The sequence below is a fragment of the Rhynchophorus ferrugineus genome, unplaced genomic scaffold (assembly GCF_030347505.1).
Source record: "Rhynchophorus ferrugineus isolate W39M unplaced genomic scaffold, kcgeb_rfMv2 rfM9, whole genome shotgun sequence".
NCBI classification, from domain to species: domain Eukaryota; kingdom Metazoa; phylum Arthropoda; class Insecta; order Coleoptera; family Curculionidae; genus Rhynchophorus; species Rhynchophorus ferrugineus.
Window position 1 is genome coordinate 36,039,628 of NW_027472588.1, and position 12,423 is coordinate 36,052,050.

The 12,423-nt window shown below is 32.2% G+C and overlaps 1 protein-coding gene across 3 annotated transcripts; it reads left to right on the forward strand.

Moving 5' to 3' along the window:
- Window positions 1–319: 319 nt before the first annotated feature.
- Window positions 320–12,174, forward strand: LOC143202812 (putative multidrug resistance-associated protein lethal(2)03659). Of its 3 annotated transcripts, none has more exons than XR_013007235.1 (10): window positions 320–542; window positions 1,637–1,867; window positions 2,629–3,056; window positions 3,114–3,270; window positions 4,424–5,662; window positions 6,055–6,391; window positions 7,737–7,887; window positions 8,066–8,296; window positions 9,658–10,625; window positions 12,102–12,174. XR_013007235.1 is itself a non-coding variant. In XM_076414625.1 (9 exons), exons 1-9 carry the CDS (start codon window positions 466–468, stop codon window positions 10,566–10,568), a joined length of 3,762 nt encoding a protein of 1,253 aa, XP_076270740.1. In that variant the 5' UTR covers window positions 320–465; the 3' UTR covers window positions 10,569–10,699. The 3 variants fall into 3 exon arrangements, 1 of the variants encoding a protein (XP_076270740.1); XR_013007234.1 differs by having other exon boundaries at window positions 9,658–10,678; window positions 12,154–12,171; XM_076414625.1 differs by lacking the exon at window positions 12,102–12,174 and having other exon boundaries at window positions 9,658–10,699.
- The last annotated feature ends 249 nt before the right edge of the window (window positions 12,175–12,423 follow it).

Genomic DNA, 12,423 nt, shown 5'->3' on the forward strand with positions numbered 1-12,423 from the left:
ACAAAAAAAAATCGAAAAAAATTGTACTCGAAAAAACTCGAAATTCTCCAGCGCTTTAACTTTAAAAATTTACTATTTTTTAATTGTAATACGATATTAATTAATCAGGATACCTCAGTATTTTTTTTTACTTTTATATCCAACCGCGTAATGGCGATTTCTTGACAATAAGTTCACATAAAGTATAAATCCTTGAAAAAATATATTCCGAAATATTTAAATTCTCTTGCCGATGACGTACCATAATCTCTGAACAAATTGCATGAACGATCATTTGACGTAGATCTTTTAATGTTACTATAAAACGGTCATCTCCCTAAATCTGGAAGCTTTTTTCGGCGATGCCGCTATTAGGGGCATAATATCCCGAAAAGAATGCTAGAAGAAACATCGAACTGTTGTTGAATCTGATCGATGATCATAAAAAGTGATTAGTTGGTAAAAGTGAATGGATTTGGTACAACCATGGATTTTATTGGGAAAGAATTTCGGAAAAGAAATCCAAAAGAAACTGCAAATATATTTTCAGTGTTAACTTTTGTGTAAGTATTTTCATGTTATATTAATTACCAATTTAATGTTATTATTATACATTTTACAGTTTTTACTTAGGTCCCACTTAAGTTATCATTTCTGCTCTTAAATATTTGATTATTAGAATAAAATAAAATTTATATAAAAACACTTGTTTATTTAATACATTATAATAGTAATACTTTGTTAAATATCATCTAATCAAACACATATAATACTATCTATATATACTTTACGAAAATTTAGAAGAATGGACTTACCAATGATAGATCAACTAAATTTCTCTATTATCTAATTATTTATTGTACGTAATGTTATATTTTAATAATTTTAAATAAAAATAAAAAGTTGTTACCATCCATAATTTTTTTATTTTTTAATATTTCACAATTACAACAAATTCATTACTTCATTCTCGTTCAGTCCACACGAGGGAAACTTAATAAGAATAATCTTAATAAAATTTTACAGAAAACTAACTATAAAGCTTTGTTGTTGTCTATATATTTGAACGTTTTCTCTGTGCACCTTGATTAAGCAATTTAATTTAACCGAAGCTCAACTCAAAGAAAGGATTTTCAATATACCAATGGTTCTAATATACCAATATTAATATTTGATTCTAACCTTGGAATAACTATATATATATACACTTTCCGTATATATATATATATATATATATATATATATATATATATATATATATATATATATATATATATATATATACATATATATACTTAAGTAGATATAATTGTCTGAGCCTTAAAATCCGTTTCTTGTAAAGAAAAGGGTAAATAAATCAAAAATCACTTTTTGATAAGTTAACAATAAATAAGTGAGAAACTGCAGCTTAAATAAAATAAAACTATTACTATGAAATTTTTATATACATATTTATGTTTTCTGTTTGTTTTTTTTTTGGAATATATAAACGAGATAATATTGTGAAAGAATTTTGAAAACTGATAGGATGTCCTGTTTTACCAAATACATATAATAATAAACAATAGGTTAAACAAATCTCACTAAAACTAAATGACGGCAATGAGATGATATATATAATTATTAAAGAGAATTTAATCAATATAAATAATTTCAGGTATACTAGGAAAATATTTGGCAAAGCTCTCAAAAATGACCTGGAAGAGGAAGACCTTTATGACGTACTGAAATCGATGAGATCGGAGAAATGCGGGGAAAAAATTGAAAACCAATGGAAAACTGAGCATCTAAAAGAACAGCCGTCATTTGCTCGATTGGTATGGACTCGATTTGGCATGAAATACATGTATATTGGCTTAATATTATTGGCACATAAATTATTCAGCATGTAAGTATTGAATTAGGTCTAGAACTTATAGATATTTCATGTACAAACTCTTTTGACCATTTACTAAAATAAATGGTAGTCAAATGGAACCAAAGACTGGTGAGTATGTAAATGAGGATTTCCCATTTCCTACTAAATCTTCTAAATAGCACGATCAACGTCAAGTCTGGCTTAAATGCTTCTTTACAGCATAGATAGTCTTCTCTGATCAAGTTCTTCATACAATTGGCTCAATTGTTAGGTACAGTTTTGAGTTATCAGTTTCATTCGTGTGAGTGATTCAAAGAAGCTCATATCCCACCAGAAATAGTAAAAAAGACAACTCTCTACTTTTTGTCCCGACATATTGGAGTACCACCGACCTATCCACGAATTTTTTCCTTCACCTACAAGTACTTTTTTGAGGAAAGATTAACAGTACAGTGTTCCTACTTTGGCATAAATTCTATACAGTCAACACAGGTGATACCTATCTTCAAACATTTTAATGCACTGTAAAAGCTTGAAGTAACTATTTGAGTGAATCTCAGCTGAGATGTGAGATCTTGTTGTGTGAGTCTTGTTCACTATTTATCCATCAAAGCTTCTAATTATTCATCTTTAAACTTTCGATGCTGCCCAAGGTATATTAATACCAATAGTTATACTCTTAATAAAATACAACGTTAAAAGTCATATATCTAATTTTAGTAAATAATTTTGCTATTATAATGAAAAAAATTATGAAATACCAAAAATAATTATGGTATTATTAATTTCAGTGCTGTAGAACCCTATGCAATGAGCAGCATGGTTGATTGCTTCAAAACACATAGCACCTGCACCAGACACGACCTCTACATCTACGCCGCCACAGTCGTGGGCATCAACGTCTTCAACTGCTTTTTCTGGCATAACTACATCATCTTCGTTCAAGAGTTCGCCATTAAAATCCGAACATCATTCTGTTCTTTGATCTATCGGAAAGCATTGAAGCTCACACCGTCCGCCATGAACGACATCAGTTTAGGCAATATCGTCACACTGATCACCAAAGACGTCCACGTGTTCGAGGACTCGATATGGATGTTCAACGACATGTGGATAGGAATCGTATCGTCCACTTTCATTTGTTACTTACTCATAGATCGAATGGGATGGATTGCTTTGATCGGAATTGTCTTTTTAGTTATTGTTATACCTTTGCAAAGTAATTACTCACCATAACAATGTATGTATTGAGATAACTGACTTTTTGTTTATTCAGTTTATGTTGGAAAATGGATTACCACTCTAAGACTGAGGATTGGCAAGAAGACTGATGAGCGATTACAGATCACTCAAGAAATACTGTCGTCCATTAAAATTATTAAATTATATACATGGGAAAGGTTCTTCAACAATGAAGTCAACGACAGAAGAAGGTAAGGAAGACAAACGTATTTTATTAGAATATTTTAAGTACAAATAAGTCTCCGTCGTTTTCTCTGGTTTTTGGAATTAAGCATATATTCTTTCACAGAACCGAACATCAGATTTCAATTCAATTTATCCATCAATGTCATCAAATCAACTCCATCAAGAGCCACACAATCATTCCAGCTCTTTGTGGATTTATTTCATCATTTATCAGGTGTTACCACCTTATTTCAACGTCAACTGCGTTCTGCATCATCGGTTTCATCAGCATCATCTAGGACCACGTTTAAAGTCAGTCAGTCGTTTGTTTCTGATGGAGAGGAGTCCTTATAACACTTTTCAAGCCATTGATTCGCTTGAACGGTATTTTTTCCATGAGGAAGCAGTGTAAAATGAAAACATATAATTGTTTTTGATTCATTGTATTGACAGTAACAAAATTAGTGCCATTCTTAGCATAATAACTAACAAACTTATCAGTGGAATATCATGAAATTTTAACAGCTTTCTTATAAAGGTTAGTGCTAACTGGAAACTCGGTAAATACGATAAATCTAACGCGATCTGTGTGTTAAACCCGGCGCTTTTCAGCACTTGTGTTAGCAGCTCGTTATACTCTGCACTTTGCTGGCATAGTTCTTCCGGGCTACTCTATGACTTGTTGCTCTTAAAGGCCATCACAGGTTCACTTTTTATAGGTAGCTACAATACCTCACAGAAAACTGTTCTTTTTTTGTCTGACAAGCAATGACACCAAAACATCATCATCATCAGATCTAAACTCATCACTATTTAATCGTTGAAACCAAAAGCAACAATTGAATAACGATGAAGGAATTGAGATATGAGTAGCATCATCATAAGCTCCTAAAAGTATTTTATGGGATGCAGCAAATTTATTAAGTGATTATCATATGTATAAACTGAGTAACTCAACAAAACTAAGTGAAAAACTATTATTTTATGTAAGAAAAACGTCAAAACCATCGTATTAAATAGTTAAATTAGGTTGATTAAACGTTCTTTACATTGACAATTTGCATTTTGACCAATAGAGATTCTCAATCTTAATTATATATACAATAACTATAACTATGTATTTATACTTTTTCTTGTTGTTTTATTAACTCAAAATAAATAATTATTAATTATTTGCAGGAAGGAAGTCAACATCATGCAGGTAACCTTTTACCTGAAGAGTCTTCTCATATGCTTGGGTATATTGGCGTCCAGACTTGGTTTTTACATTCTTATAATAGGCTACGTTTGGCTTGGTTATATACCGGATGCCCGTTTGGTTTACTACGTCCTGACCATCTTCAATCAGCTTCGTTATTTACTAGGAGTCTCCATCCCAATCGGAATGGGTAGAGCAGCTGAATTACTCGCTGCCATCTATCGAATTAACCGTGTACTCAAGGCTGAAGAGCTTCATAAGGAAAATGCTCATGATGACCCCACTTTGAAACCCAGGATACAATTAAGCAATGCCACCGTAACCATCAACACTCGTATAGCATTGCAGGAGGTCTCAGTGACCATCACGCATGGCCTCAATATCGTTTCTGGCCCAGTGGGCTCGGGAAAAAGCTCCCTGCTGAAAGCATTTCTTCAGGATTATCCTCTAGAAAGCGGCTCCGTGTCCACATACGGTAGAATATCCTACGCGTCACAGGATCCGTGGCTGTTCCCGTCCTCCATCAAACAAAATATTATTTTTGGCGAGGCGTACAATGAAGCTCGGTATCAAGAAGTCGTTAAAGTTTGCGCTTTAACCTATGACTTGAACATTCTGGAAAAAGGCGACCAAACCATTGTTTCAGACAACGGACTGAATTTAAGTAAAGGCCAACAGGCGCGTGTTAACCTCGCCAGAGCAATTTATAAAGAAAGCGAGATCTATCTTCTGGATGATTCCTTAACAGCACTCGATGCTCACGTCCAAGACTACATATTTAATGAATGTATCAGGCAATACCTCAAGGATAAGATAGTGGTGCTTGTTACCCAAACTGTTCAACAAATACAAGACGCTGATAACGTCATCATCATGGAAAACTCGAAAATCCGTTCAATGGGCAGTCCAACCGATATATCCATGGAGGAACTTGCCCAGTTGGTGGGAAAAGACGACGACATGGAGAAAGAAATCATAGAAGATGATAAAGTGGTCGAAAAACCAGAGCATCACAACGAAAAAGATAAACTGTTGGAGACTGAGCAGACGTCGAAAAGAAAGATCTATCACGAGGTGAAAAAGAAGGGTGATGTTAGTTTTATGGTTTATCTGAAATATTTCACGTACGGTGGTGGTTTATGCTTCATATTTTCCATCGCCGTTATGTTCATTGTTGCCCAAGGAACAGAGACCTATTCAGAAAAATTAATTGCAATGTGGTAAGTATATATTCAGTTTCATATTAATATTATTGTCAAATATTGTTCAGTGTTGTCATAAAAAACAGTAGGACTTTTGGAATAATCCAAATAACATGCTTACAAGAAAGTTTATTTATTTACAGTATTTCATTAGTTTTTGAAACAGCTTTTGAATGCTATTTGACTAATAGTTTAACTCTAACTCTAATAGTTTGTACAACTTAAATCATACTCAAACAATACTTCTTTAAACAATACTCAAACAACAGTTGCATTGCCCAGTACCATATTGCCTGCACATTTTTTTAGTTCCAATCAAAAGTAAAATATATCTTATATTTTAATGGTGGTGTGATTACAATTATCGCACATATTTAGATCTTTATTTTACTAACTATTAATGATTTCAGGATTGATTCCCAACAGAAAGAAGTCGACTTGAAGATGGAAAATTTAACTGCTAGTGTAGAATTTGAGGAAGCAGTGACCAACAAGGACTACTATATGAATTGGTATTCAATAATGATTTTCTCATCAATATGCCTGTTGTTAGCCAGGGCGTACATGCTCTACGATTTCTGCCGGAGGGCTTCCATCAAGTTACATAAAATCATGTCGTCTACTGTTATCAACGCAGTCATGTCGTTCTTCGACACGCATTTCATTGGAAACGTACTGAATAGATTCTCTCAGGACTTGATCAACATCGACGAGTTTTTACCAAATACAATGTCAGAATGTTTACGAGTAAGTTAAATATGTAATATTTTATCAATTATAGTATTCGTAATATTTAACTAAACATGACCGTCTAAATATAATTGGTAAAGTGTTTCTGCAATGTGTGTTACTTCATATTTTATAATATAATACAATACATGAAAAATACTAGCTAACCATGCATTACTATTTCAATTTTGTTTTAAATAATCATTTAATTACAAAACCTCTTCTCATTCCACTACAAATGACTACAACTTATACTAGCATAACATTTCTTTAATTACCCGTAGTTGTTCAATAATCTGTCCTTTGGCAATAAGTATATCTTATAATAATAGTATATACATGGTATTTGAAAGATCACTTTTGTAAGTGATCTATGTAAAATATGTTATTATAAATCTTCCTATATAATCTATATCTGTCCACTCACTAGATCGGATGGTAGTAACCGTTTTAGTCTACATACTTAACACTGAATCAACTAACACTAAACACTGAATTATACTCGTCATGTACTGTTTCGTCAAGGGCAATTGTTGATTTAGAGCATTTAATGATGGCTATACTGAATATGCTACAAGTGCCCCTTCTCTTCTGATTCGATGTCCATTGTTTTTCTTTTTTTGAAACGAACTCGTATTGGGTCTGTTTATAAGTGAGCTGCACATGTACAGATTTACTTTCATTAATTCTTATTTTCCAAGCTTGAGTCTAATTATTTATATTGTAACTTGCCTGTTGTAATTTTTGTGAGGCTTCTTCACTATTGTCTCCGACTGCTATAATCTCAGTATCATCAGCAAATATAGCCATCGTAATATTTTCCATTTGTGGTATATCACAAGTGTAGAATATATAAAGCATTGGTCCCAATACACTTCCTTGTGGTACACCTGCTTTAGCTTCTTTTATTGTAGAGTAGGCTTCTTCTTGTTTGACTCTAACCATTCTGTTTTTAATGTATGATTTTAATAGTTCGGTGTGTTGTTTTGCTAGCATTTTCTGTAGTTTATTAACAAGGCCTTCATGCCAAACCTTATCGAAGGCTTGTGCTATATCTAAGAATATAGCTGAGCATACTTTTTGACTTTCGTAGACTTTTTCAATAACATCTGTTATTCTGTGGACCTGGCCAATTGTTGAGTGCTTGTCAATAAACCCAAACTGGTTTGTTGGTATTAGGTTTTTTCTCTCTATGATCGGTTTTATTCTTTTTAACAGGAGTTTTTCAAAGGCCTTAGATATTACTGGCATCAGTGATATAGATCTATAGGCTTTTATTTCGTTTGGTGACTTCCCAGGTTTTGGGATATTTATTAAGTGATTAATTATCTGTTTACGATGGTTCATGTAGTTTTTTTTTCAGGTAACCATTGCTATAGTTGGAATAGTCATCAACGTCTCTCTGATTAACTGGCGTTTTCTGATCCCAGCCTCAGTTTTCTTCACTCTAACATTCATAGTGCGTCGACTTTATATGCCCACAGGACGTAGTCTAAAACGCCTTGAAGCAGCAAGTGAGTAATTATTTACATTTTTATTTAGTCATTTTGTAATATAGACATAAGAAATACTTATTGCCTATAGGGCAGATTGTGGAATCACAAAGAGTATTTAAAAAAAATTTAGTTGTTTAAAATTAAAAATTCAGTCACTAGTATCCACCATGTAATATAATATTTATTGCAATTTTAGCTCGCAGTCCTCTAGTAGGTCATTTGAATGCATCCTTAGAAGGTCTGACAACAATCAGAGCCTACAAAGCTGAAAATATCCTAAGAGACGAGTTTGACAGGCATCAAGATCTGTATACGTCGGCCCATTATATGCTTATATGTACAATGAGAGCATTCGGGTTTAGTTTGGATTTCTTGTGTTCCATATTAATCGCCTTGGTGGTTTCAAGATTTCTTTTTTTTGAAACTGGTATGTATTAAATTATTTTCTATCTATTAATATATTAAATTAGATTTATAGTCAATTCAAAATAGCGGTGACATGGGAAACGTCGCAATGTTGCCGCAGTTCTGAGTTACATTTAGCATCCGACATATAACAAAATTTTAATATAAATAAAATAATTGAAGAAATATTCTATTAAATACAATTTATTTTAACATTATAGTACATCAAATGCATTTATTATCGAAGAACTACAATTAATTTTACAGCCAGAATAATTTATAGGTTAGAGTTGTTTTATTATATATACATTGAGCTTTTCTCCACACTACTATTGGTAGGGTTCTAGTCGCGTTTTTGTATGTAGTGGTTTCCCCCAAAGGCCTAATCTACTTAATTAACATTTGTATATTTGAGTAATGTATTTTACCTTCATTAGAGAGCATATTTACGTTTTACGCTTAGTTATTGTTTCTTTCAATGCAATGTAGCCTTGTAAAGTCATTATGATATTACTACATTTCTCATTTGTTTGTCCTGTTACTATCTGTATACATTTTTCTTGATAAGATTACATTTAATCACTGCATCCTCCTTAATGCATTTGCAAAACAGTTAGTGTTATTTCTCTATTCGCACATGTTAACCAAACGTTCATGTATATTCTGAACAATAACTCACATGCTCATAAAGCTTTCACACTCTATAATACAATTCCCTACAATTAAATTATAATAATTGTATACTGACCTTTAGTGGTTTCTTCTTTCATCAGCCTGTCATGGTAATCGTCAGCATTAAATCATAAACCAACATTCATAAAGTTTTATTCAATCACAGTCATTTTCAGAAATATTAGTCAAGTTGATACCAAGCTGTTTATTTCCAATCTATTAAAAACTTGCCAATGATTCTACCATTTGTCAATTTCTTCTTCAATCTGCCTGATCGAGCTCATACAAACCGAAGGTGTTATTCTCGACAATGCCTCTTTCCTATAATCCAGACACTTCTGGTTTGAATATCCTCCTCGACCTGAATATCTATTGTAATAATTCTTTGCAATACTCCATATCAACTCAATTAGATTCATAATGCAGTGATAGGGAGGGAGACTAATACTCTGTGGCCATAACATTCAGTAATCTCATCTACTATGTATCTTTACTCTGGCTTCTTTTTAATTATAAAAAAGTGAATTACATAAAATGCAATTAAATATTTCATTTATATTTACCGAGTGAATAGTTCATTCTTTAACATGATTTCCTCAAAACATTTTTATGTACTTTAAGCCATTCCTTAATTGCAGCCTTAATCTATTATTACACACCTGATATGAAAATATAACAGCGCATATACATTAATGGTACATTTTGTTACAGATACTAGTGCTGGTAATGTTGGTCTTGTCATCTCTCAAGTTTTTATGCTGGCTGGTAGTGTCCAGTGGGGCGTTCGCCAGTGGGCCGACTTAGAAAACCAAATGACCTCAGTGGAAAGAGCCCTAGAATACACCGAGATTGAACAGGAAAAGAGAGAAGGGAATAAGATGACTAATTGGCCAACTGAAGGCAAGATAAAATACGAAAACGTCTGCCTGTCTTATGGAAACAAGGAGAACGTCTTGAAAGACCTAAACTTCACCGTGGAGCCCAGACAAACGATCGGCATCTGTGGACGAACCGGTGCAGGAAAATCTTCAATTATCTCCACACTGTTTCGTCTGTACGAAGTAAAAGGCAACATTATCATTGATGGAGTGAACATCAAGCATCTCTCAGTTGATTTCCTCAGGCAATCGGTGGCCATCATTCCTCAGGATCCAGTATTATTCACAGGAACAGTAAGAACAAATATCGATCCCTATAAGATGTATACCGACGAAGAAATCTGGAAACTGCTGGAAAGGGTTCACTTGAAGGAAAGCATCGGATCTTTGGAGATGCCCATCAATGAAAATGCCCCCGCGTTGAGTCCCGGACAGAGGCAGCTCATATGCCTGGCCAGAGCCATTATTCGCAGGAACAAAATCGTCGTCTTAGATGAGGCAACTGCAAATATGGATCCAAAAACGGATGCTTTACTTCACGATGTAGTTAAAGAGAATTTTTCGGACTGTACGATATTCTCGATAGCTCACCGGCTTCATACCATCATTGATTCCGATAAGATAATGGTCCTTGATAGGGGAGAGATTAAGGAATTCGATACTCCATCGAATTTGCTGCAAAACAAACAAGGGATGTTTTATAGAATGGTAGAACAAGCCGGTTTGAGTAATTACTTAAAATAGCTAAATTTTCTTAGCTAGTTTAATATTTTCAGATTTTTCTAACCTGAAAATGTTTCAGTACAAAATAGATATACCAAAATTTAATTTGTTTTAGCAATAATAAATTTTAGGTAATAAAAGTTGTATATTTATATTTTGTTACATTTTGTATACCTACACCTATATCATTTTAAATAGTACAAACAATCTGTTAAGACATTGACAATATCATAATTTGTTCAGTTATCGTTAATACTATTTGTGGTAAAATAAACATCAAGTAAAAGAACAATAGTCTGAATGTTGTATCTTAAAAATATCCACAAAAAGTTTTTTTTAGTAAAATGTGTCCCAGTTTTATGTTCTGTTCTCTCAAGGAAATTGCCCCATTTTTGTTGAAGTAACAGCGATAATATATATAATTTTATTATGTAATATATTATTATTCATAATTTAAAAAGTCTTAACTGTTGATCACTAATATGTGAAATTCTAGGAAGTTTGGATATCTCAAATTAGGAATGTATAAACCTTCTTCCGTGTTGTCACTTAACCTTTTGCAATTTTGATGATTTTCTCATTCAAAGACTGAATCTTCTAATATGTATTCTACAGATTTTTGATCATATCAAGAAACATTAACAATATCGCTTAAGAAGTTATATCTATTTGTTATCCCAAAATGGATTAAATCAATGCAAATAATTGAAATATAGCTTATTAACAATAATTAAAGCTGTAACTAATAAGAAAATACTGTAACCCCACAAAAGTAGATGATGTGTTGTTAAATCACATGATCTAGATGGCCAATTCTAATCACCGATGTTTTTCAGCATGGGGCTGCAAAGACGACTTAGGTCAAAATCTTCATAAATATCCAAATAATAGATAGATAGCAGTGAATAGTGAAGAAACTTCTAAAAAAGCACGATTTTTTTGGAAATGTCCTATTATTTAACACGATATTGCTTACAATTTATAAGAAAACTGATAATTAAAACAATTTAACACTTCACATGTATCAAACTAATAGTATCTATGTTATTTCGCTCATAATATGCTTCGGTATTTATATAAAAATCATAATAAGCAGATTATCTCAATACATACATTAATTAGTTATAAATCACATTGATTAATAAAGTGTATTATGACAGTAGATGCAAAACAGCAGCTTATTATATCGTTATTTTCAATAAATAATCAATTTTTCATTCAATCCATAATTTAAAAAACTGATAATTCCAAAGAAAATATTATTAGTTGCTGATAAATGATGCATTAAAAATTAATAAGCAACACTGTTTTATGGTGGATATTAGGTTTCGTAGAATTATTGGGAGTTGAAATATGTTGTTCTAATTCTTATATTTTCAAGAATTTCATCGGATTTTCGAGAAAAAAAACGGGAAAACTAATTCTGACACTGATATTCACTATAACTTAATTCTTAATACAATACTTATATTTAATTATCTTTGTTCTCTTGTGAATCTATATTCGCTGATACAGTTGTTATTTTCAGATTTTTCTAACTTGAAAATGTTTCAGTAAAAAAAGATATACCAAAATTTAATTTGTTTTTAGCAATAATAAATTTTAGGTAATAAACGTTGCATATTTATATTTTGTTGCATTTTGTATACCTACACCTATATCGTTTTAAACAGTACAAACAATCTGTTAAGACATTGACAATATCATTTTTTTGTTCAGTTATCGTTAATACTATTTGTGGTAAAATAAACATCAAGTAAAAGAACAATAGGTTGAATGGTTATATCTTCAAAATATCCACAAAAAGTTTTTTTAGTAAAATGTGTTCCAGTTTTATTCAAAAGGTTGTTCTGTTCTCTCAAGGAAACGCCACAAT